Below are 22095 nucleotides of genomic sequence, written 5' to 3' on the forward strand. Positions count from 1 at the left end.
TTGTCAGATTATGTCGAACCAGTAGTTAGGCTGGGCGATGACAGATCGTTGGCGAAGACTCAACGTCTGTTAGCTTCTAACGCTGCCCAGAAGTTGAAGTATAGATAGTTAGTGAGTGGTTTTTACGAAGAGTGGAGTAGGGGAAGAAGTGCGGCTGAGGAAGGTACAGTAGAGAAGCTGTGGGAATCCAGGACCACGGAAGCAAAAACACTGGAAAAGCATTTGATACAATAAAATCTTAATTGCTTACAGAACTAGAGGAGTACTGAAATCTATCAGCCGTTTATGCCTCTGTCCTGGATTTCTACTGCCTGGAGCTGCGCTGGAACACTGTCTTGAGCGTTCCATGGTTCCAGCGTGTCTGCTCTATTGATGGATATAGGTGGCTTCCCGTTGCAGCTGCTACCCGGTTTGTATAGGATAGTAGCAGCAGTCTGCAGCTCGCTTCCACTGTACAGTGGGTGTATATTATGGAACGTCAAACAGAGCCCGTTGTCTTCAAGTTCATTCGATACTAGTGTGACAAGTGATTATCAATGTAGTTGCCTGTATTTATCTAGTCGGATGCTTTAGTATCTTCTCCATTGACATGGTAGATTTCTTGAATTGATCATTGAAGAAGTTAAACTCGGAAGTCTTAGCAAACGCGACACATGGTATATTAACGACGGTTCTTAGGTGGTGGATGTCTAACCAAAAGACTTCCTCTTGCGGACCAGCCTCTGTTGACTACAAGGACTTATACAGAGATGAGGGAGGCTACCAGAGACATTCACCTCTAGCAAACGGAGTGGTGGGATGATGTGTACACATACTAGTCCCAGCATAACAATAAAATAAAATAGCTTAGTCGACTCTTCTCTCTTGTCTTCCCCATACCTCGTCTGCATTGGCTCTCCCCTTAGTCTCTGGGACCCACCAGAAGATGAAAGCCCCCAGCAGAGCAGACATTGCTGCGAAAATCCAGTAGATCCTACCGCGACCGCCGAGAGCGTCATTGAGAACAGGGAAGAACTGCGCCACGACAAAGGTGGCGATCCAGTTGCTGGCCAAAGCCCAGCTCTGTGTTGCCCCAACGGCTTCGGGTCCGGCGAGCTCTGAGGCTAGAATGAATGGAACTGGACCGAGTCCGACGGCAAAGCATGCGACAAACAGCAAGGTGGCTATGGCAGAGATAGCCTTCTGACCGAATGAAATGCCAAGCGCAAGCAGGATGGAGCTGAAACCCATGCCCGTAATGCTGAGCATGAGGCATCTTTTACGGCCAATCTTGTCCGGCAATGGGGCGCATGCGAGTGTGACCACTAGATTCAGGGCTGAGATGATCACCGCCAATAAGGCAGCTGTGGTAGGGAGGATGCTCTGCAGCAGAGAGACACTGTACATGACAATACTGTTGATACCAGTGAACTGCTGAGCAATCATCACGCCGACTACTGCAATAATTGCAGGGCGATGAGTGGGATTCATCACGGCCCCAACAATGGAAACCGGAGGATTTCTGGGGGGAATGTTGCCCGATGGTGGTGTTAGAAGAGACTGCTCTTCAGCAGAGCTGTCTTCGGGTGCAGTGTCGACCTTCCATGCCCTGGCTTCCTCTCCAATATCTGCATCCTTCCCGCGGATCCGCTGGAGCACTTTCCTTGCTAGGTTGGGATGCTGATGTCCTGCCAGCCAAGTCGGGCTCTCGGGGACAAAGAAAAGACCTAGAAGCTCCACGGTCCCGACAATGCCCGCAATTGCAAGGATAATCCTCCACATACTATCTCTGCTAAGGAAGAATCCGAGACTCTGCGTCAGGAGGATACCGACATTGGTCATGATCTGCGTAAAGGCACCAAAAAGGCCCTTCTTGTCGGGAGGGGCAATCTCTGATATGTAGATGGGACCAACGACGATGGCAGCTCCAGAGCCAACCCCGGACAGCAATCTTCCAACGCTCAGCACAGGAATGCTGGGGGCAAGGGTCTCTGCAACGGGCCCGAGAATGAAGAAAGCCGTCGTGGCTCGTAGGGCAAACAGTCGTCCGTATTTTGTGGAAATTGGCCCTGCCAACAGGGCTCCCAGGAGACCTCCGAGCGTGTAGATGGACGAGACAAGACCGAATTGGGCTGGGTTCATCGGAATGCATTGTGGGAGCTTCGGGGCGGACTTGAATTTCGAGGTGATGCTCTTTTTCTCGCAGGTAATCACTACTTGGGGTGCATTAAGCTCAGCCTGTAAATACGCAGTAGGTGTCAGCTGCAATCCTGCAGGAGCGGTTCCAGGAGATGTCAGACTATACCAGGTGATATCCAAATTGCAAAGGCCCCAACGTGGTGATCAGGACCAAATAGATGAGGTACCCTGTCACCCGTGACCGGGTGTGCTCTCCCTGAGACGCCATATCTAACCAGGCTCTGCAGTGCTACTGACAAAGCGATTTATCGAGCATGTAGTATCACGAGCTCTCAAGTCAAATGGAAGATGGAGCGCAGACAGATGTTCTCCATGCTGCTGCTACTGTAGATGTTGTTGGTTGATCGAATTGAACGAAGATGATCAGGTCGCAGGAGCTCCCAGCATGACGTTGGCGTTGTCGCACGACGCGCGCCCGGCTCCGAGCGTCAGGTGAGTTTGCTAGTTGTTGCAGCTCCATACAGAAAGGAGGATAGCTATTAACTGATTGTACTGTATCAGATATTCCCGTTGGGAGAGCTCTAGTTTGGTCCAGTTCTCTGTCAAGAGCTTTCTCTCAGTAGAATCGAATGCCTCCGTCCCGATTACTAGTTTAATTACTCAAGTGTTGGCTGTTCTGTTGCTTCGGGGTTGTACATAACTACCTAACTATCGGATGATGCTTGTATCATTCCGCCCGCTAGTTAGAGTGCCGTCAGCACTTCGTCCTTGATGGTTTCCAGGTCTTCTCCTGCAGACATCTACTGTATGTACATGCAGCATGCGTGATTGACCCATCTCTGCAGTGGTGATTCATTCACTGATGAATCTTAAGGGAATCTCCAGCCTCTCCGCTGACTAAGTCACTGTCCCGCCCCTATTTTTCCGCCCCTAGGCTTTAGCAAACGCCAGCAAACGCCGTGATCTCCTATTATTGTCCCAGTGGAGAAGTTGGAGAAAAACATCGTCTGCCACGCCACTTGCGGTGCCGTCGGACCGGATCGTTCCCAGCACTTTCGTCGCTGCCAATCTTACCTTTTCTTTCTCCGCGCTGATGCCAGCGGGGGTGAGGAGGCGACTTAGTGTACCGCCTGCCTCTCCATGAGCCTGACCAACCCGCCATCCTCCACCGGAGGTCCTTTAACTGTCTCCTCAGTCAGGCCCGCGGCGGCGCCATCTGTCAGCCAGAATCTGACCAAGAGGAGTATGCAGGCCGCTCTTGACGGTAATACTACTTCTTCCTTTTTGATCCTCTGGCATTCCAGCATGTGCTCGTGATAAGCAGGGTTCTGGTATTTCTTGTGGGGTTTTGCTCCGCAGCCCGCGCGCTGGTCTTCCATTGCCCGCTGCTCCTCTCTCTTTCTTGATATCTGGAGGTGTCTCACGATCTCTGTAAATCTCCTTCATCATGTTTGGAAGAAGCTTTCCTTTTCTAAATTCCCTAAATGGGCCGTATCCACGTGGTAATCTTCCCCTCCATGCCGTGATTTGTCGTTTCTGCAGCGCTTTCTGCTTGGTCCACTTAGCCATAAGGCTGAAGCCCATCTCAGCCTGAGTCGTGGTGGGACTGGGGAGACGAGGAAATGGGTCTTGATATGTGTCACTATCTCTTGATTCATTCTTCTATGCCACAATTTTCGGTGAAGATCATTTTGGATGGATTTGTCTCCATTCTTTTAGTCTGGCTTTATGTGACTGACAACCTGTTGCAGATCCATTAGATCAAAGGAGGACCCCTACAAGTGGATATACGAGCAAAGTCCGCGTTCGAGAGAAGTACCACATTATTGGCTTCATCAGCAGCGGTACTTATGGCCGAGTATACAAAGCCATACGCAGAAATGGCCAAAAAGGCGAATTCGCTATCAAAAAGTTCATACCCAACAGAACTCCCTATTGAATAGATGCAGGACTGACCGGTTCCAGATTTAAGCCCGATAAGGAGGGCGAGTTGATCCAGTACACGGGCCTGTCGCAGTCTGCCATTCGAGAGATGGCTCTTTGTTCGGAGCTCTCCCATGCTAACGTGGTAGGACTCGAAGAGATCATCTTGGAGGACAAGTGTATCTTCATGGTCTTCGAGTACACAGAGCACGATCTGTTGCAAATCATCCACCACCACACCCAGCCACAGAGACATCCCATCCCGGCACCCATGGTCAGATCGATTTTGTTCCAGCTGTTGAATGGCCTGCTCTACCTCCACAGCAACTGGGTACTCCACCGCGATTTGAAGCCAGCGAATATTCTCGTCACCTCGTCTGGAGCGGTGCGCATAGGGGATCTTGGTCTTGCACGATTGTTCTACAAACCTCTTAACTCCTTGTTTTCTGGAGACAAGGTCGTCGTGACGATATGGTACCGTGCCCCAGAACTGCTACTTGGCAGTAGACACTACACGCCAGCTGTGGATCTTTGGGCGGTTGGATGTATCTTTGCAGAGTTGCTGTCACTTCGCCCGATCTTCAAAGGAGAAGAAGCAAAAATGGACAGCAAGAAGACGGTTCCGTTTCAGCGAAATCAGATGATGAAGATCATGGAAATCTTGGGCTTGCCGCGCAAAGAAAACTGGCCGGGTCTGGTTTCGATGCCGGAATATCCCCAGCTCCAAAACCTGGCTTTGTCTAGAGGCGCAGGTCACTTTAATAAGCCGTCCAATTTGGAGGGATGGTACCAAAGCTGTCTAAAGAATGGCGGCTATTCTCAAAATTCGAGCGCTGGTACGCCCGGTGCGGACGGATTTGACCTACTGTCTCGGCTGCTCGAATACGACCCGACCAAGCGGATCACCGCCCGCGAGGCCTTGGAGCACCCTTATTTCAAGAATGGGGGCCCCATAAGTGCTAACTGCTTTGAGGGGTGCGAAGGGAAATATCCGCATCGTCGCGTGACTCAGGATGACAACGATATCCGCACCGGTAGTTTACCCGGCACCAAACGGAGTGGTCTGCCAGATGACAGCCTAGTCGGGAGGCCGCCAAAACGTCTCAAGGATTGAATTCTGTTTAGATGATCTGTGTCTGCATTATCTGGAGTTTGGCAGGGTCTGACAAGGCTGGTGGTCATGCCGATATAGAGGAAAGGGCGTTTTGGGTCGTATACATTTTTCGTCGACTGCTGACTTTCGACTCCCGCATCTTTATTGTTAAGACTTATTTTTTTTTGGCTCTTGTCCAACACGGGGTTTTTGTGTCCACGACGATTATCCCCGCGGAAATCGTTAGCTGAATGAAGTACAGTACATGTGCTTGTTGGTCATGCAGACCCAACTATACAAACTATGAGCGAATTAGTATCCAGTGTATCTTGAGCATTCGTCAGAGAGACGCATATTTATTAGACCCTGATTCTCAAGTACGATCGTTAAGCACAGTAAATGACTACTGCAGTGCCCATTGTTTGTTGAAAGTTCGACTCGGCACTTCCATGTAGAAAGTCCGGCGTATTCTATAACATCTTGCTGTCCCTACGTCGCGTCTGTATCCACTCAGCTGTATATTACGACCGGACAAAGATACAAGTAATCTTTATCTCTACTCACTAGAGCAGAGGAAAGGGCAATAATCCTCTAAGTCATCCGCGATAGAAGTAGGCAACGCCATCATCGAAGTGCTGCCAATTCAACTCCGCTCCCCGCCCCGAGAGTTGCACAGCCAAGAATATCGACGTAAGTGTCACGAACAAACCAATATCGCTACTTCGAAAAAATAAAATACCATTCTTCTATTCTAAATCTTCGGCGGCGGCACTTCCGTCGTGGCTGATAAGCACGGCGTACGGAAAGGATACTCTTTTCGGGTCGATTTGTCCTGTCACTCAGGAGGATGCGCTAGCGTGATTATGAATCTTAGAGAGAGAGAGGGGGTTTCTATGATGACCATCTTCGATTAATGTGCGGCCTTTCTTTTCCGTGTCTGTTTATATCGGTTGGAAGGTGAGAGGCTAGATGGATACGGGGTTGCGAGGTGATAATTGCACTGCTTGTGACTGACGAATGTGTTAATACTGATCGATTGAGATGCTCTACTAGCATAGAACATATCTGCGGCTTCGATAAGAGCCATTGAGATTGAAACCAGAGTTATGGCATTATATTGGATACAGACAAGCCCTTGTGTCCCCCGTTTTTACGCCATGAGTCTCAACCACCTGATACACCCTTCATGATCCTTAGTCGTGGTATTTTCTGGTCCCCCCATTACTTCCGTAAGACGCCCGTGTGATAGAAGAAAAATAAAATAAAAATCAATAGCCTGTTTAATAAAATGTCAGAATTTGGTCACTGTGAAATTTCCGAGTGCAGGGAGACATACCACTCTGCTCCTTTCTGTTGTCAGCTCCATCTGGATCTTCGCCTTGGCCGCCGGCGCCAGCTGCGGCAGCCCGACCACCGGCTTCTTGTATGCCCTGAGCATCGCCTCTGAGCTTCTCGAAATAGGCCTTGATATCCTCAGCGCCGACAGCCTGTCCACTTTCTGCAAATGGCTTCAAGAATTCCTTCACCTTGTCTCGCAGATGATTGTAAACCATGACACCCTCAATGGCTTTCACTCGATCCATATTGCTCAATGCTGCTTCTCCTCGCTCTAGGAGGCTTCCGGTGCCCTGACTGCCGCCGCCGTTGGCCTCGTCACCGTCTTCGGAGAGCGGCGGCTCATACGTCTCTTCCTCTTCTCTCAACTGTGGATGAGGAATAAGGTTTGGGAAGCAATCGGGGCAATGGCATAGGTGGTCGCGAAAGTCCTCTTTGAGGAAGAGAGAGAAGGTCCCCGTAGGAGCAGACTTAGGAAGAAAGTCATGCTTATGCTTGGGTGTCTCCGTGGAAGTAGTGCTGATTTTCGCATCCTTGTGGTCATCCGGCGAGTCTTCCTTGGTGCGCTTAGAGTCAGGTTCTTCAAGGTCATCCTCTGCCTTGCGCTTCTTTGTACTGTTGGCTTGTTCTTTCTCAGCCTCAGCTGCAGCAGGAGCCTCTTTAGGTTCGGCGTCTTTCAACCCTCCTTCTTTGTAGACAGCTGGTAAGAATCCCGGCGTACCAGCATAGCGCTTCAGCCACGGGTTGGAATCGAGACATTTGTAGCATATAAAGGTCTCGAAGTCATCCTCGCCAGGAAAACCTGGTGGAAGCGGCGTTTCTTCATCCTCATCAAATCCATCCGTCGCCTCCTTCTTCTCTTCCTCGGTCATCGCAGCCTCTTGCTTTTTAACTTTGTTCCAGTCGCGAGGAAGACCGATCAGACACTCTGGATGCCACCAATCCTCCCCGCAACCGCCTGTTTCCACAGTGCCTAGTCCAAGACATTGGAACATCGTTCCCTTTTCTGTATGCGCATCATACACTTCGAGACACCCGCAGAATCTGTTCTGAAAGTTGTGATTGTATTTATTCCCCGCGGCAGGCTCCTGGGAGTGGACGCCTTTTGAGCCGGTGGCGGGGTCTGCTCGAAGAGTGCATGGCGAAGTCGACGGCAGACGAGTGGTTCCGCAGTCGCAAACAAAGTTCCTTTTGTTGAACAGCTCGACTAGCGTGTGCTCGCCGTGGCAGGAGATGGAGCACGAGTAGCAAACTCCAGCAGGGGTATACGGGTCATCGAGGTTCTTGGGAGGGTTGCAGGTAAGGCACGAAAAGATACTCTGTCGTAGTGCACCTAATGGCTGCGTGCAGTTATCAAAAGACTTGAAAGGTCAGCAAACATAGACGGTTATGAGCATGTACATGGATAGGCTTACATAGGGGAGCACTTCACGTGCATCAGCCTCGAGTTTGAGTTGGTTTTCAAGGAAACTGTGATGGAAAAGTGGTTAGACAGATCGCGTATGTTGAAGATTGTATGATACATCTTATGATGACAGCACGGTCAAGGAAAGCAGCATACATACTCTTTAGCTGTCTGGGAATCTTGGGATGCGAAGCTCTCTCTGCGACGGCTTTTGTCCTGCTCTCCATTTTGCGGCTGGGCGCTGGTGGACTGGTCTGGTTTCTTCTGGTCATCCATTGCACCACTCCAGGTACAACAAGAGGCGACAAAAAGAAGGGCGATAAGACAACTGATGAATTTGATGTCGTTGTGTTTGCCTTGTCACCGTGATCACTCAGCCTGCCCTTGCCCGAGTGCCGCGTCCATTACTTACGCGCAAGGCGCGCGGCACTTTAAGTGTTTGCTTGGTTTGCATTTAATGATCCCAATATCCCTGGAATCGTGGAATTACAGCTGGAGTACATGCAACCGCCTGGAGGTTAATCTATTGATGCGTATTCCGATGGGAATATTTACATGGATTTCCTACACAGTAGTGATTTCCCAATTCTGTATAGGATGTCTTGGTGTTGCTGCGGGTCGAAGCTTCACTCCCAAGTGGAACTTCGAGCTGCAGGCCAGACACGTAGCAGGCGACTAACAAAGCCAGTTATTCTATGTTCCGGGGATCCTCAGCAACTTAGTAGTTGCTACGGTCAGGATCTTTGATCGCTGCAACAAAAAAGAGAAGGGATGGCTGCTAGCATTTATCCAGGCTGCTTTCCATTCTCACCTTCACAGGACCCAGGCAATGATCTTCCTCAGTACAATTGGACAGCACTAAAGCCTCCAGTAGATGATGCCATGATACTGTAAGCTTGTCAGAATTTATAATTATAGAGATAAACTCTTGTGGCCGATTATCTAACGTGTGCTGAAACTTGAGGCAGTCTGTTCTATATATGCACAGACTCGCCTTACCGGATTTGGGTTTAATGGAAAAAAAGCGACGCGTCGGGAATCGCGACCACGACGCGTCGTTGCCGGGCCACAGTAAACGCACCATCGACCCTTGCGGGCGGCGTCTTTCTCCTCCCTTGAGCTGGCAATCAATCTCAAATCGCAAATTCCAACAGCCACATCCACTGTTCATCCTGTCATCCAACCGCCATCTTGATCTATCGTCCATTCGATACGAACGAAATTTGTCGGATGGTTGACAGTGCGTGAATTTTGCAGAGCACACAATGAGGTGAGCAAAAGATCTTTCCTCAGTCTTTGCAGTTGCGCCGCAGTTGCAATGAGTCGTTCTCAAATTTCTCGTATCATGATAGCTGACCTCGCACAAGTTCCCCTCTTCGACCCAGCTCCTCAGCCGCAAATCGCGGTCTGGGAAACTTGAACAGACGCAAGCGCGACAGAGAGCCCGACGATGAAACTTCTTCGGTTGCTGCTCCACCGTCAAGTCGTAAGTTAAAGAGAGTGTGATTGACGAAAACCTCAGTAAAACTGATCTATCTTGTGATAGCCCCTCCCTCCTCTCCGCCTATGCTTCCATTCGACGAAGAGAATGACCGAGACGAGGAAGCTGAGCTGTTGGGGGACATCGATGATATTGAAGAGATGGCCGAAGATGAAGACGGAATCGATCTCTTCGGCGATAACTTCGAAAAAGATTACCGAAACACCCAGGACCAAATGTATCGAGGACATGACATTGACGATGACGGAGAGTATGACGAACTGGACCCCGCTGCTCGCCGACAGCTCGAGGCCCGTTTGAACAAGAGAGATAGGGAATTGGCACGCCGTCGTCGCATGCCTGCTGCTTTCCTGCAAGATGATGATGACGACATGAATGTCGATCTTACTAGGCAACCTCGCCGCAGGAGACACCACTACGATGAGGACCACGAAGATATCGAAATGGGCGAAGATATCATGGAAGAGGAGCTTTCTCTGGAAGAATTGGCAGATGTCAAAGCCTCCAACATTACAGAGTGGATTCTCCAACCTCAAGTGCTACGCTCAATCCATCGCGAGTTCAAGGCCTTCTTGACTGAGTACACAGACGCTTCTGGAAGCTCGGTGTACGGTAATCGTATCCGTACTCTGGGAGAGGTCAACTCTGCATCTCTGGAGGTTTCCTATGAGCACCTGAGTTCGACTAAGGCCACCCTTGCGTATTTCCTTGCAAACGAGCCCACGGAGGTCCTGAAAGTATTCGATCAGGCTGCTCTCGATGTCACTTTGTTCCACTACCCGCAGTACCACGACATTCATAATGAAATTCACGTCCGTATCACGGACCTTCCGATCGTGTACACTCTCCGAGAGCTCCGTCAATCGCACCTCAATTGCCTGGTCCGCGTGAGCGGAGTTGTCACCAGAAGAACAGGCGTGTTCCCTCAGCTCAAATACGTTCTGTTCATTTGCAACAAGTGCGGTATGACTCTGGGTCCTTTCCAGCAGGAAGCGAGTGCCGAGGTCAAGATCTCCTTCTGCCAGAACTGCCAGTCAAGAGGTCCCTTCACATTGAACTCTGCAAAGACTGTTTATCGAAACTATCAGAAATTGACTCTGCAGGAGTCACCTGGTTCGGTGCCCGCTGGCCGTCTCCCGCGCCAGCGTGAGGTGATCCTCCTTGCTGATCTCATCGACTCTGCGAAACCTGGAGATGAGATCGAAGTTACTGGTATCTACCGCAACAGCTATGATGCTCAGCTAAACAACAAGAACGGATTCCCTGTTTTTGCTACCATCCTTGAGGCGAATCATGTCATCAAATCGCACGACCAGCAGGCTGGTTTCCATCTGACCGAGGAAGATGAGCGACAGATTCGTGCTCTTTCAAGAGATCCTGATATTGTGGACAAGATCATACGATCTATTGCTCCCAGCATCTACGGCCACTTGGACGTGAAGACTGCAGTTGCTCTGTCTTTGTTCGGTGGTGTCAGCAAAGAGGCGCAAGGAAAGATGTCCATCCGTGGCGATATCAACGTTCTCCTGCTTGGTGACCCTGGTACCGCCAAATCTCAGGTCCTCAAGTACGTCGAAAAGACAGCCCACCGCGCAGTCTTTGCGACTGGTCAGGGTGCAAGTGCTGTCGGTCTGACGGCCAGTGTCCGTCGTGATCCCCTGACAAACGAGTGGACCCTTGAGGGTGGTGCTCTCGTCCTTGCTGACCGGGGTACCTGCCTGATTGATGAATTCGACAAGATGAATGACCAGGATCGTACTTCCATCCACGAGGCTATGGAGCAACAGACTATCTCTATCTCCAAGGCTGGTATCGTCACTACCCTCCAGGCTCGATGCGCAGTTGTTGCAGCTGCGAATCCGATCGGTGGCCGATACAACGGCACTATCCCTTTCTCTCAGAACGTCCAACTTACTGAGCCCATTTTGTCTCGTTTCGACATTCTCTGCGTCGTGCGTGATCAGGTGGAACCGAGTGAAGATGAGCGCTTGGCCAACTTCGTGATCGAGTCTCACCACCGCGCAAATCCTACAAGGCCACACAGGGATGAGCAAGGTAATCTAGTCAACGCCGATGGTCAGCGTATCGATGAGGAAGGATATCGTGTTGACAACAACGGCAACCGCCTTCCCCTCACCCCTGAGGAGCAGCGGAAACGAGAGGAAGCGAAGCGCAAGGAGGAGGAAGAGAAGGAGGGAGAGATCCCGCAGGAACTACTACGGAAATACATCCTGTATGCCCGCGAGAGATGTCACCCTAAGCTCTACCAAATCGACCAGGACAAGGTGGCTCGCTTGTTCGCGGACATGAGACGTGAGTCTCTCGCTACAGGAGCGTATCCTATCACTGTAAGTACCAAGCCAATGGCTCCTTGCGTGACCGCACTTACTGACATGCACAGGTCCGTCACCTTGAAGCCATTATGCGTATCGCAGAGGCCTTCTGCAAGATGCGTCTTTCTGAATACTGCTCCTCGCAGGATATCGACCGCGCCATTGCTGTGACGGTCGAGTCCTTCATTGGAAGCCAAAAAGTCAGCTGCAAGAAGGCTCTTTCGAGAGCGTTTGCCAAGTACGTTCTTTACCTTTCTTCTAAGAAAAAGAAAAAAGAGACAAGGCAGGAAAATACTAACAAAGACCCTACAGGTACACACTCTCCAGACCCAAGCCGCAATCTAAGCGGAAGGCCGGTATCTCATCGCAGAACCCGTATTCCCGTCGAAACGCGGGTGCAGTTTCTGCGTAAGAGTGATACGGTATATGGATAAAAGAAATAGGTAATTTTCTTGTAATATGCGGAAGAGGAAGCCTGGGGGTTCCTTGTTTATCATCATCTACTTGAAACATCTGTCCGGTTCTTAAAGGTTATCATCAGATGGAGTTTGGGTTATTGAGTGCGGTCTCTCTTTTCTGATATTGTCTGTTTGCGCCCTTGTTTCTACGGCTGAAGATGAGTTGTTATGGTAGATACCTCTTGACATGTGATGGTGACCAACGAATAGAAATATAAAGAACATTCGTCAATTTGCGTCTCTATTAAGAATTGCTATCTATCTATAACCTTCTAAATATCCCAAACGCCTGTCTATATACTTACCTACGCCATGTAAAATCACCGAACCCGCATCTCTATATGTAGAGGCAGTTTTTTTTAACGAAACCCCGGTACTCGTGAAATGGAAAAGAAAAAGCGTCGGCAAGATGAATAACCACAGCTCACTTCTTTCTCCACCCACCACAACCATCATGAACCCAACCTCCACCACCAAGCACAGTGCCCACCACCGCGCGCAAATCCGCCTGCATCGGCTCAACGGCATAATCGCAGGCCTGAAACTCGACTAAATTCCGCCTATTCCCTGCATCTCTCACCGCATGCGCGATGAGCGAGTATCCCGTCGCGATCTCCATCCAGGGATCGCGCGGATCCATCGACCCGCGCCGCTCGTCCTCGATCACACTATCGCTCTTCCCCGGTGCGAGTTGCACGCTGAAGGAGCGTAGTTCCGTCATTGTCTCCAGCACGTCGAGGACCAGCTTGACGTGGTTGTAGAAGGGGAAAACGGCGGTGTAGTGGAAAGATGTGAGACGATTGAGGGATGGGAGCGGGTCGGGTAGGGAGTCGGCGATGATGCGCTCGTCGGAGACGAGAGTGCCCCATTTATCGAATATGGAGGGGATACGAAGGAGGAAGTATTCGTAGTGGTTGTAGGCGCGGAGGGAGGAGGATTCGTTGAATGCGAGTTTGCTCCATGGTCGAGCGGATAGGATGTTCGTGGTGGCGGAATCGTCGTCGTCGTCCTTGTCTTGTAGAGCCGGACACGACGAGATGGAATCGCGATGACCGCGCACTGGGGGTTCTTGTTCCAATTGCAAGATCTGCAATGGGATCTCGAAAGCCCAGCTGTGTGTTCCTACGACCTTGGTGAGGGTCATATCTCCGATAAAGAGCGGTGATGCAACGATCGTGATGCGCTGCGGATTAATCTCCCTCAGCACTCGCTGCCACCATGTCGTGTCACGACGACCAGTGACTGTTTCCTTCCCCGTCACCACGAGCGAGCGCACACGTCGTTTGAGTCCTGATTTCTGGATAAAGGCTAGGAAGTCCCTCTCATCGCGGATATCGAAGCGTAAATGCGAAAAGAGGAACGGGCGCGCAAGATGGTAGAATTGGGAGGAGGTGCATGAGAGGTTCTTCAGTGGTTTGGTCGCGCTCTCGGTGAGTTGAAGGCTAGGAGCATCGTGGAGGCCAGAAGTAGATGGAGGGTCCGTATCAAGGTAAAACATAATCTCTGTAAGAAGCTCGTTTGGCAGCGATGCCAATCGCGAGGATGAGGAGCATTGTTGTTGTAGCTGCATGGTTTCGACACACAATCTTTTTAAACCCTTTCTCTTTCTTTTTCAGCGCCTGCGCCTGGTAATTAATTATGTTTAATGATGGGTGAGTGTTCGCATCGCACACGGATTGATAGCGAGGGATTGACGTCGCGGTCAACGACAATTGTCAATTGGACATGGTTCTGTTCTCAGGTGAAAAAGAAAAAAAAAGAAATAAGGACGCGAAACTGGTGGTTGGTTTATATGATTTCAATGTGAGATTTATTTTTTTTTCGCCTTCAAGATCGAATCCCGAAAACGCCGCTAGCGTCACCGCAACTTTGGATCAGGATGAAAATGCAACAGCACGCTGGTCTGAGTAAGAGAATACGGGGTAAATCGGAGAGACCAGCGCATACTGGCATGTATGCTGGCATCATTGATCCGTCTGTACCCGATATAGATATATACACAGATGGCTGACCCGTGGTTCTTTTTCTCTCCCGTTGACTCGGCCGATAACGCTGAAGGTTAACTAGTGTTAGTTATCGAGATGATGTCCTTTCTCGTATTCCGGGCTCTGCATCAGTTAGTTACCATAGTTCTTGGTCCGTAAAGTCCAATGACCTGAATCGTGCAGACGAGGTCGCAGGATAGCCTCTATGGCGATGCTGCAGTTCGTGGTATATAAGAGCGAGCCGATAACATAGGATTACTTGACTATCTCCAAACCCACTAGACTTAATAATAATTAGTGGCTATTATTATTATCCATTATTCTGGTACTTATCGGTATTCTAGCCGGTCGCCCACATTTTCTCTTTCCGCCCCGCTCGGAGAAACTGTTCGCTTTACGACAATCCGATTAACAATCATCCTCAGTTTTGCTACGAGATCATGACATAACGCCATAACGCTGGCATCTTATTCTGTTTCCAGATGCGCATTATTATACATATCCTTCAATATATACTGATCGGTCACAGTCCAAAAGAATAAAAAATAAAATAATAACAAGAAAAACCCTCCGCTCGATGTGGAGAGCACAGGTGGTGGGGCTTGTCGTCTGGAGGCGTACAAGTTCGACTCTTCGGCACAGATGCTGTTGAACGAATGCCGAACTACGGAGTCCCCGCCTGGAAACGGAAATACCCCTCCAGCTTTTTTTTTTCTACGTGGTTGGAAAGCTTTTGGATACTCTTCCCAGATTGTTATTGTACCTGAAGTTGACCCTGGAAGAGGTAGGGTTCCTCCTTGCCCCCAATGCCGAAGATCGTGGTGGCGGCCATCGATAAGACAAGAGCTAATCTGATCGGATTTGATCCAGCCATTCTCCGGTATCATAGTTAACAGGATATCACCATGTCTGCTAAGCTGCACCGCAACCCTCCCTTCCGGGCTGAGCACCTGGGATCTCTCCTCCGAACGGAGGAGCTGATCAAGAAGAGGGCTCAGGTCATGGAGAAGAAGGCGGACGAGTCGGAGCTGGTGCCGATCGAGGACAAGGACATCAAGGAGATTGTCAAGATTCAGAAGGAGCTCGGTTACAAGGCCATGACCGATGGAGAGTACCGACGACACAGTAAGCGAGCCCCCCGAGCCAAAGAGTCCTGTATGCAATGAACCGCTGACAGTCTTCCACTCATCCAGTGTTCTGGGGTTCTTTCTTCCCTGGTCTGGAGGGTTTCGAGGAGGTCGACGATGTTGACATCGAGATCTTCCGTCCCTACACCCCTGATGTTGGTGCTTTCATCGAGGCTGGCCACAAGCCCGGCGAGAGCGTTCTCTGCACGGGCAAGATCAAGCACGTCGGCAGCACCTACGTTGACCAGTTCAAGTACCTGGCCAGCCTCGTTGCCCCTGAGGAGGTCAAGAACCTGAAGATCACCCTGGCTGCCCCCAACTGGTACCACTTGCGCTACCGTGAGGGCCGTGCCTACCCCAAGGAAGTGTACAGCTCCGACGAGGAGTACTTTGGTGACATCGCCAAGGCCTACCAGGAGGAGCTCCGCATCCTCTACGAGGCTGGCTGCAGGAACGTGCAGTATGATGACCCTAACCTGGCCTGTAAGTTTTTTAGTCCATAAGCTGCGGCTCCTGAGTGTGGGATGATGCTAACATTCTGCCCAGATTTCTGCTCTGACAAGATGCTGGAGGGCTGGAAGAATGACCCCCTGAACAAGTACTCTGCCGATGACCTGCTCGACAAGTACATCAAGCTGTACAATGACTGCCTGGCCAAGCGCCCAGCTGACTTCCACGTTGGTGTCCATCTGTGCCGTGGTAACTTCGTCAACAGCCGTCACTTCTCCGAGGGTGGCTATGACCGCATCGCTGTCAAGCTCTTCCAGGAGCTGAACGTTGACACTTACTACCTCGAGTACGACACTCCCCGTGCCGGTGGCTTCGAGCCTCTGAAGGTTCTGCCCAAGAACAAGAACGTTATCCTAGGTGTCGTCACCAGCAAGTTCCCCGAGCTTGAGGACAAGGAGGAGATGAAGAAGCGTGTCCTTGACGCCGCCAAGTTCATTGCCGAGGGTAACAACGAGACTGTCGAGGAGGCTCTGCAGCGTGTTGGTGTCAGCCCGCAGTGCGGTTTCGCCAGTCACCACGAAGGTAACGCCGTCGTCTGGAACGACATGATTGCCAAGCTGAAGTTGGTCCGCGAGATCGCCGACGACCTCTGGAAGGGAGAGCCTTAAATTCGTCATTTCGAATAAAAAACGGCGTTTGAGGGTGGCGGTGGGAACCCAGGGAGCTTATCCGCGGGAAGAAAAAAGGAACGAATTTTTCTTTTCTTTTCTTTTCTTTTTTTTCTGAAATGAACATATAATATTTTCAGTCTCCACGAGTGAGGCCGGCCATCCGCCCTTTCAACAAGCGGCGGCCCTGGCGATATGTGTGGCCCTCGATGAATGCCATGACCCATGTATATATGAAAAGAAGCAATTTAACATTTGATTCCCCATCAGCGTCCTTCGAGGGGGGCGCGTCTTGATCTGCTGTTGGAGAAAACCCTGTTTTGATACCATATCTTGTCAGTGAACACTGCATGATTTCAATTGAGTTCGATATCCATAAAGCCCTTCTCTTGAGTAGATATTTCCAAAAAGAAAAGTATCCTATTGTAGCCCCTCCACGCAGAGAATGAGAATGAACACGACTTAAATAGGCGCTGCGATCTGCTCTAGAAGAACATCTCCGCACTGACAACAAGGTACTCAGTCTCCCAAGGTACATGCAAGGAACAGGTAAGTGCAGCATGAGGTCATGATCTGTCGAAACCTGCAGGATATATCTCAGAGATGACCAGGGCTCTCCACGAATATCTCGCTTCCCAAATTGCAGAGAAACAGGGTCGAGGTGACTTCATGGGGGCTGTACTGATGAATTCGAGGTGTAACGACTACGTAAAATAAAGGAGATGTCGAAGACAAATGTCTTGGTAAAATAATGAGTAAACAGATGATGCATCTAGCCGACTGGAAGTTGGGATATTCGCCGGAACTTTCCCTCAATAGATAGCTAAGTGAAGAAAGAGAGCTGGTAACTTGGGGGTCTTCAATGCACGTGATCTTCATGGTGATCGCCACTTCGATTAATCTAAACTCATCAAGCTACATATGGTGATTGGAGGATTCAGGTTACTACATAGTCGCTATAGAGGTCCGAGATAACGGTTCTTGATAAGAGCAGAACAGGGAGATCGAATTCACCGACTACTTGTCTTTGACTCAAATTTCATACATCACAAGTGTACCTCTTCACTACATGAAAACCGAGAAGAGAAAAATAGAAAAAAGAAAATAGAAGAAAAATACACCTATCCGAAATTTCCACCCTACTATATCTTTGCCCTTTTTCTTTTGAGTGGACGAGAAACCAATGCGCGCAATGATTCGTCATCCGGTGCCTCTTCATTGCCTCTGGAGACCATCGGGTCGACTGTATGGAGGTTACCGTATCGACTCTTGCACGCAAGCTCCCACACAACAAATTCCGAATTCGGTATGAATTTCTTGGGCTTCCCCACGTATTCAACACTCTCTAGATCTACGATGAAACTAGTGGTTCCCATCAGCAATAGCGTCATGAGTATAAATCAAACTAGAAGGATTTACCATCTTTTTGTCTCATCATCCCATATTAGGTTGTGTCTACCGCGATCCATGTGGCGATATCCAAGAGAATAGAACTCCCTGTGAGAAAGCTTCAGCAGACATTCAGATAGAACATGTAAAGCATGAAGGCTTTTCTTACCGTATAGCCCTTGCAGCGGCTATCCTGACTTCATCTCGCTCCTTCAGCGTGAAGGTGTGGAAATTATTCAGATTCCGACCCGGTACCTTCTCCATTAAGATAAACGCAATATATCCACCCGGGACATATTGATCCTTTGTCTGTGTTGATATGCGATAGTCTAGCAGTTTAGGAGTGCAACTGCAGCCTTTCTCTGTGAGCTGCTCAAGGAAATCAATCTCATTGTCTGCCATCCAACTGATTTCATCCTTTGCGAATTTAGAGTGCTCTCTGTCATCATCATCTTCGTCATTGCTGGTGTCAGGAGGGATCCTAAGCCAGGAACAGATCAGTTCATTCGGTCCTTATGTCGATCTCGAGAAGAGTGATGCGAGAATGGAGAACAGATGGAATACTACTCACTGCATTCGTACTCTCAATATCGCCTCCGAACTTTTCGATGGGCCTTCTGTCTGAACAGCAATACAAATCCCGGAGGCTTCGTAAAGGTCGTGCTCTCCGGTGTCCCTGGCATCAAAAACTCTCTCGGTCAAGATCTGCTCAATCTTCCATTCAGTCTTCGTTTTGGGAAAATATATTCGGTAACTGCTTTCGCCTGTTTCGTCTTTACTCTCTGTGAGAATGTCCAACCAGTCTGATTTTCTCGTGAGACCCAAGTCTTCCGCCATCGTGCATTTATTTATGCTCAGGCGAGGTCACAGAGAGGGTGAGGCCAGGTATAAGCATAAGGCTTCTACACTGGCAGAAGTTGCAGTGATAAAAAGTCGGAATGAGAAAAAGAGTGGTATGCTATGAGACTGTGTGCTCAGAAAAGAAGTTGGTGTTCCTCCGTCAAGTGAGGTGTATGTATGTAGGTAGGTACTCTTTGTTCCAGGACCACACTTTAAGTGGGTCCAGCCGCACACTAATATAGGACCTTTCCACCAATTGCATTAGATCCTCAAAACACGACAAGGTATCAACTTGTAGGTGATGATACAACTCCATGGACCCATGCTTCCCGGCAATTTATCTTGTTCTTTCAGATGTTCAACCCGTTTTACTGTCATTCTCTTTATCTGTCCTTTATCTCGCCGAACTAAGACGAGACGACCCGCACGGAAATATGTAGCCTGTTTGGAGGACCAAATTTGCCGCAAGAACAAAAAACAATATCCAATATAGATAAATATAAGTCACACAGATAGTGGGTCAGGTGGGTCAGTAGTCAATTTACTGTGTAGCTATTTGCCATAGATTCTGTAACATGCTATAGTGTCAGGGCTTACAGCTTTAATGGAGGCGAGCTGCAAAACGCCACCACTACCCTATACAAAGGGTATAGAACAAACAACATGAAGCCACCAATTTCCACCAATATAGGATCAAAGCAGACACGCTGGAATTTGGAAACGTTCAGGAATAGTGGTGGAGGCAGTGCTCTAGGCAGCAAGCAATTAGGGGGGAGTCTGTGGGCGTAAAGAGTCGATACATTTTGGTACCCTCTAGTTGTCCAAGCAATTAAGCTCTTATTCCCGTATCAAACACCATTGCAATATCTTTGTTTCTGTGGTCTTAAATCTTTACACATATGATCTAGCAGTTGAGTTTGTCAACATATGAAAAGTTAGGAGATATCAGTTCTGCCATATAGCCCAATGATTATTTCATTCTTGCGCCATGTTAAGACCCAGTAATAATGCAACCTCCCGGCATCTAACAGCTGTAGCGAAAGAAAGTTGCGACGTGTCTCTATTACGTAGATAAAGGATACGGGAATTACCAGCTGCCGCCCCTTTGAACAAACTACAAACAAAAGAGATATTCTGCATGCGGCATACGACGAGACAAAATGCTGGAGCTCTTTGTACATCTTAGAATGGAACCAATGATATGTTTCCATACCTTCACAACATCGAGGACTTGAGATATTGATGAATATGGGAATCGTATCACCACTAGAATATTACAGCAAGAGCGGGCCAGGAAACAGACCCCGCAAGCCAGGATCATGGAGTCACTCTAGAAACGAAAGTGAATAAGTTGCGGAGAAAGTGATCTGAGATATCGATGAATATGGGAAGCATATCACCAGTGGACTATTACAGCAAGAGGAGCTCGGGATGACTTCACAATCCTTGCGGCAAGCCTATGATGTACGGAACTTCAGCTTCTATTTGTAGACACAATGCCATTTCTTTGTAACCGGATATCCGTGGTAGTTATAAATCAATGTTATAACTCATTAGAGCTGGCCTCCATGGGAACTTTCGCATCACACTAAAAAGTTATTCATGCTGATAAAAACCACTTCTAGCTGCACCGCAATATCTTCTTCTCATCTTGGTCTTCTCTTCTCTGAAACTGTTCATATACAGACGTATTCGACTGACACCATGGTCACCACACGGTCGATGGAAAAGGCTAAAAGCAACAGCGGCCAGAAGACGAAAAGCAACAGCGGCCAAAAGACGAAAAGCAACAGCGGCCAAAAGACGAAAAGCAACAGCGGCCGAAAGACGAAGAGGCGTCAACAAACACAGACACCGAATGTGGCCTTCTTTAAGGCACGAGACATAGTCATGTCCTCCTTCCCGGAATGCCTGACAAACGAGCAACATCATGTGCGATCAAGCGCTATACATCGCCTAAAGTACGCTCGGGAATTGGTGCATTGGGTTGACTTTCAGGAGGACGTGCGTCGGACATTTGACTCGATATCTTGGGATGACTATCAGAGACCCCTCGACGTCAAGTTCCATGAAACCACAGGGAATGAAAATGTATTGAGGGAAGAGCATTTCATGTCAGGTAATGAACTCTCGACAAACTCGAGATATGTGCAGCACGTCCTGCACGTTATGTCGGCAATAGCAAAAGAGATAGGCATCGGTGTGTTCTTCGGAGATTGGGATGCAACAGATGCCCGTCAGGCATCGAAGAAAGCGAAGGAGGAAGCGGAGGGGAAAGGGAAGAAAGGGGGGAAAAAGGGGGGGGGAAAGGGAAAAGGAGAGGCTCAAAGTGCTGAAAGCAGCAAGGCACAGAAATCCGAATCGACCGAAGTGAACAAAGACATGGATCTCCAACCCGATTTCGCCCTTATGGATTCCGAGTTTGTCCCCCGCGCAGTGGGTGAGGGTAAAACCCCCTTCAGTCAGCATCAATTCTCGAGGGACGTCAGTGATGCTATCGATGGGCGTGATGATTCTCTACTTAGGAACATTCTTGGTAAGTAGCCCAGATTGACCAGGATTTACACTTAGTATCTGCCGTTTTAATCTGCAGCATCTACCTACCTAGTCATTGAGCAACCCACCCACCCCCCTAATGTGATATTCGAGCTGATAAGCGAATAGGCCAACCCGCACGGTACATGCGCGCTTTCGATCTCAAATACGGATTCATAATGAATTACAAAGACACAATATTCCTTCGGCAGGAGTTTGTGGCGGGGTCCTGGAAGCTCATGTATTCAGACGTGATTCCTCATGACCAGGTATCAACAATAGAGCCTGTCAAAGTATCTGTCAGGGAGGCAATGCTCTTCCTGCAGGCAGTAGCTGCTGGTGACAAGACAGATTGGACCAGCTACAACACTACGCCGCCGGAAGAGTGGGTTAAAGACCTCAAACCAGGAAAGAAAAGGAAGAGGGACTCAAAAGTTGTTGGAGGTGATAGAGGTGAAGCGGAAGGGGAAGAAAGGAATAGCCACAATGATGAGGACGCTGGTAATGACGAACCAGGTCCGTCAAGAAAAAAGAAACGAGTGTCCTTCGAGTGAGAGTAGCCTTACCTGAGGATTTCCGAAAGTGCTTTTCTTTTCTTTCTTTTGCATTTGACAAATTCTCTCTCAAAGGTTTAGTTGTGCGTGTTCGGGTCCCCATGTTGCCATGCTCATCTTTACAGTCCATACTTAGATAACGTCCTAGTAAACACTACCAAAAAATGAATCGTACCAAGTTCTGCCATGCTCAGAAAAATGCCAGTCTCTTCTCCTTTTGCCTAATAGATTAAGATTATTTTCTCAACCCGTAACGTCAACTCTTTAATAAGCTATGTTAGAGGTCCAGGTAGAGTCTCGCCAACTAGGAGTTCTCCTTTTTTGGTCGAGTGGCTGAAAGCCGATAAGCTATTTCCAAGTAACTTTCATGAGGCGAAATTC

The 22095-nt window shown here is 49.1% G+C and overlaps 8 protein-coding genes across 8 annotated transcripts; 4 read left to right on the forward strand and 4 right to left on the reverse strand.

The window, feature by feature from the left end:
• Positions 1–423: 423 nt before the first annotated feature.
• Positions 424–2547, reverse strand: C8Q69DRAFT_24099 (permease of the major facilitator superfamily). Its single transcript, XM_028626492.1, has 2 exons — positions 2285–2547; positions 424–2217 (listed from the first exon to the last, which is right to left on the reverse strand). The coding sequence occupies exons 1-2, from the start codon at positions 2384–2386 to the stop codon at positions 847–849; spliced, it is 1473 nt and encodes a 490-aa protein (XP_028489044.1). The 5' UTR covers positions 2387–2547; the 3' UTR covers positions 424–846.
• A 526-nt stretch (positions 2548–3073) lies between these two features.
• C8Q69DRAFT_24093 (serine/threonine-protein kinase SSN3) lies at positions 3074–5346 on the forward strand. Its single transcript, XM_028626489.1, has 3 exons — positions 3074–3382; positions 3870–4029; positions 4084–5346. Exons 1-3 carry the CDS (start codon positions 3259–3261, stop codon positions 5153–5155), a joined length of 1356 nt encoding a protein of 451 aa, XP_028489045.1. The 5' UTR covers positions 3074–3258; the 3' UTR covers positions 5156–5346.
• A 1079-nt stretch (positions 5347–6425) lies between these two features.
• C8Q69DRAFT_494763 (putative metaphase-anaphase transition protein) lies at positions 6426–8257 on the reverse strand (the record flags this gene model as incomplete). Its single annotated transcript, XM_028632216.1, has 4 exons — positions 8035–8257; positions 7885–7939; positions 6471–7830; positions 6426–6439 (listed from the first exon to the last, which is right to left on the reverse strand). The coding sequence occupies exons 1-4, from the start codon at positions 8148–8150 to the stop codon at positions 6426–6428; spliced, it is 1545 nt and encodes a 514-aa protein (XP_028489046.1). The 5' UTR covers positions 8151–8257.
• A 727-nt stretch (positions 8258–8984) lies between these two features.
• On the forward strand, positions 8985–12404 carry C8Q69DRAFT_450982 (putative DNA replication licensing factor Mcm2). The gene is made up of 5 exons (XM_028629470.1): positions 8985–9144; positions 9242–9360; positions 9421–11723; positions 11777–11946; positions 12021–12404. The coding sequence occupies exons 1-5, from the start codon at positions 9140–9142 to the stop codon at positions 12118–12120; spliced, it is 2697 nt and encodes an 898-aa protein (XP_028489047.1). The 5' UTR covers positions 8985–9139; the 3' UTR covers positions 12121–12404.
• Positions 12367–14010, reverse strand: C8Q69DRAFT_24271 (F-box domain protein). Its single transcript, XM_028626507.1, has one exon. The coding sequence runs from the start codon at positions 13734–13736 to the stop codon at positions 12591–12593; it is 1146 nt and encodes a 381-aa protein (XP_028489048.1). The 5' UTR covers positions 13737–14010; the 3' UTR covers positions 12367–12590.
• A 1046-nt stretch (positions 14011–15056) lies between these two features.
• Positions 15057–16396, forward strand: C8Q69DRAFT_396902 (hypothetical protein; the record flags this gene model as incomplete). Its single annotated transcript, XM_028627762.1, has 3 exons — positions 15057–15276; positions 15345–15761; positions 15825–16396. The coding sequence occupies 3 exons, from the start codon at positions 15057–15059 to the stop codon at positions 16394–16396; spliced, it is 1209 nt and encodes a 402-aa protein (XP_028489049.1).
• Positions 16397–17374: 978 nt separating this feature from the next.
• Positions 17375–18870, reverse strand: C8Q69DRAFT_450989 (hypothetical protein). The gene is made up of 4 exons (XM_028629471.1): positions 18357–18870; positions 17955–18266; positions 17816–17893; positions 17375–17758 (listed from the first exon to the last, which is right to left on the reverse strand). The coding sequence occupies exons 1-4, from the start codon at positions 18620–18622 to the stop codon at positions 17539–17541; spliced, it is 876 nt and encodes a 291-aa protein (XP_028489050.1). The 5' UTR covers positions 18623–18870; the 3' UTR covers positions 17375–17538.
• Positions 18871–20329: 1459 nt separating this feature from the next.
• Positions 20330–21714, forward strand: C8Q69DRAFT_524060 (hypothetical protein; the record flags this gene model as incomplete). The annotated part of the gene is made up of 2 exons (XM_028633575.1): positions 20330–21161; positions 21290–21714. 2 exons carry the CDS (start codon positions 20330–20332, stop codon positions 21712–21714), a joined length of 1257 nt encoding a protein of 418 aa, XP_028489051.1.
• Between the last annotated feature and the right edge of the window lie 381 nt (positions 21715–22095).

The sequence above is a fragment of the Paecilomyces variotii genome (genome assembly GCF_004022145.1).
Source record: "Paecilomyces variotii strain CBS 101075 chromosome Unknown C8Q69scaffold_1, whole genome shotgun sequence".
NCBI classification, from domain to species: domain Eukaryota; kingdom Fungi; phylum Ascomycota; class Eurotiomycetes; order Eurotiales; family Thermoascaceae; genus Paecilomyces; species Paecilomyces variotii.

Coding starts and splice junctions, on each gene's coding strand:
- C8Q69DRAFT_24099 (XM_028626492.1), bottom strand. CDS start 2,386: ATGGCGTCTCAGGGAGAGCACACCCGGTCACGGGTGACAGGGTACCTC. Junction 2,218..2,284: donor TGCAATTTGGATATCACCTG/GTATAGTCTGAC, acceptor GCGTATTTACAG/GCTGAGCTTAATGCACCCCA.
- C8Q69DRAFT_24271 (XM_028626507.1), bottom strand. CDS start 13,736: ATGCAGCTACAACAACAATGCTCCTCATCCTCGCGATTGGCATCGCTG.
- C8Q69DRAFT_24093 (XM_028626489.1), top strand. CDS start 3,259: ATGAGCCTGACCAACCCGCCATCCTCCACCGGAGGTCCTTTAACTGTC. Junction 3,383..3,869: donor TATGCAGGCCGCTCTTGACG/GTAATACTACTT, acceptor AACCTGTTGCAG/ATCCATTAGATCAAAGGAGG. Junction 4,030..4,083: donor GGCGAATTCGCTATCAAAAA/GTTCATACCCAA, acceptor GACCGGTTCCAG/ATTTAAGCCCGATAAGGAGG.
- C8Q69DRAFT_450982 (XM_028629470.1), top strand. Junction 9,361..9,420: donor TGCTGCTCCACCGTCAAGTC/GTAAGTTAAAGA, acceptor ATCTTGTGATAG/CCCCTCCCTCCTCTCCGCCT. Junction 11,724..11,776: donor CAGGAGCGTATCCTATCACT/GTAAGTACCAAG, acceptor TGACATGCACAG/GTCCGTCACCTTGAAGCCAT.
- C8Q69DRAFT_450989 (XM_028629471.1), bottom strand. CDS start 18,622: ATGGCGGAAGACTTGGGTCTCACGAGAAAATCAGACTGGTTGGACATT. Junction 18,267..18,356: donor ATATTGAGAGTACGAATGCA/GTGAGTAGTATT, acceptor TTCCTGGCTTAG/GATCCCTCCTGACACCAGCA. Junction 17,759..17,815: donor GATGATGAGACAAAAAGATG/GTAAATCCTTCT, acceptor GGGAACCACTAG/TTTCATCGTAGATCTAGAGA.